The 1,032-nt window shown below is 45.5% G+C and overlaps 1 protein-coding gene across 1 annotated transcript; it reads left to right on the forward strand. All coding sequences in view use genetic code 11, as the record gives it.

Moving 5' to 3' along the window:
- Positions 1 to 453: 453 nt before the first annotated feature.
- On the forward strand, positions 454 to 924 carry EGR_09538 (hypothetical protein; the record flags this gene model as incomplete). Its single annotated transcript, XM_024498787.1, has 1 exon — positions 454 to 924. One exon carries the CDS (start codon positions 454 to 456, stop codon positions 922 to 924), a length of 471 nt encoding a protein of 156 aa, XP_024346794.1.
- Positions 925 to 1,032: the final 108 nt, after the last annotated feature.

Below are 1,032 nucleotides of genomic sequence, written 5' to 3' on the forward strand. Positions count from 1 at the left end.
GTCTGCATCATCAATTTGTAGACAAGTTAATGCTCAGCACTCCTCCAACTTCTACGTCAATGCTGATTGCACGCAACTCAACCTGCTGTGCCTCCGAAGTGACAATTCATTCCCCAAATTAAGCGAACCACACTGGCCGTATGAGTTTATTCGTAGAACAAAAGACTTCATTTTGATGATGAATACAAGTAGTCAACTTTTCGCTTTTACCTGCTGTTGCGATTTATCCCACATCTCCAATGACACCACAATTTACAAGAAGGTAATGTCGAATCAGCGTGCAGTGCATGGGCGTGGGTGGAGATAGGGCATTGCACGCAGATGATGCAAGTGTGTTGAAGTCGACTAATGGGAGCTGCTCTTAGCTGAGTGGCAGATGAAACATCCAAGCATCCACCATCTCTATATAAGCTGACAGATGTTGAATTGGAGCACTCTGAAATCAGTCGCGTCATGGAACTCTCCAAAGTCAGTCTCGTCTTCTTACTTACTGCCCTCGTGTTTGCCCATGCTTGTAAACAAAGCCCACCACCGATGACCACCGCAGCTCTAACTACTACACGGGCAACCACCACAGCTCCAACTACTACAAAAGCAACCACCAAATTCCCAGCAACTACACAGAAAACCATCACAACTCCAAGGACTACACGGACAACTACCAAAGCTACAACGACTACACGGACAACGACCACAACTCCAAGGACTACAGCCACTACCACCACTAGACGACCATCCACAACTGCAACTACTAGACCAACTACGACTGCTGCACCACTGAAGACGACTTCACCAATCGCAACTTCTATAATTCAAGCCAGTAGTGAGATGACCACCTCACAAATGTCCCTCCTTTTACCATCTACTCCACTTCATCTCCTCACCTCCCTCCTTCTCTTCATCACCTCCTATTTGCTCCTCTAATTTCCACCACATTTGACTTCTCTTCCACTTTTTATTTCCTATCTCTATTCCAACTTGTTTCAACTTGCATGGAAGCACACGAAAAGACTTGATTGATCTTGACAAAAC

The sequence above is a fragment of the Echinococcus granulosus genome (assembly GCF_000524195.1).
Source record: "Echinococcus granulosus chromosome Unknown EG_S00152, whole genome shotgun sequence".
Classification (NCBI taxonomy): domain Eukaryota; kingdom Metazoa; phylum Platyhelminthes; class Cestoda; order Cyclophyllidea; family Taeniidae; genus Echinococcus; species Echinococcus granulosus.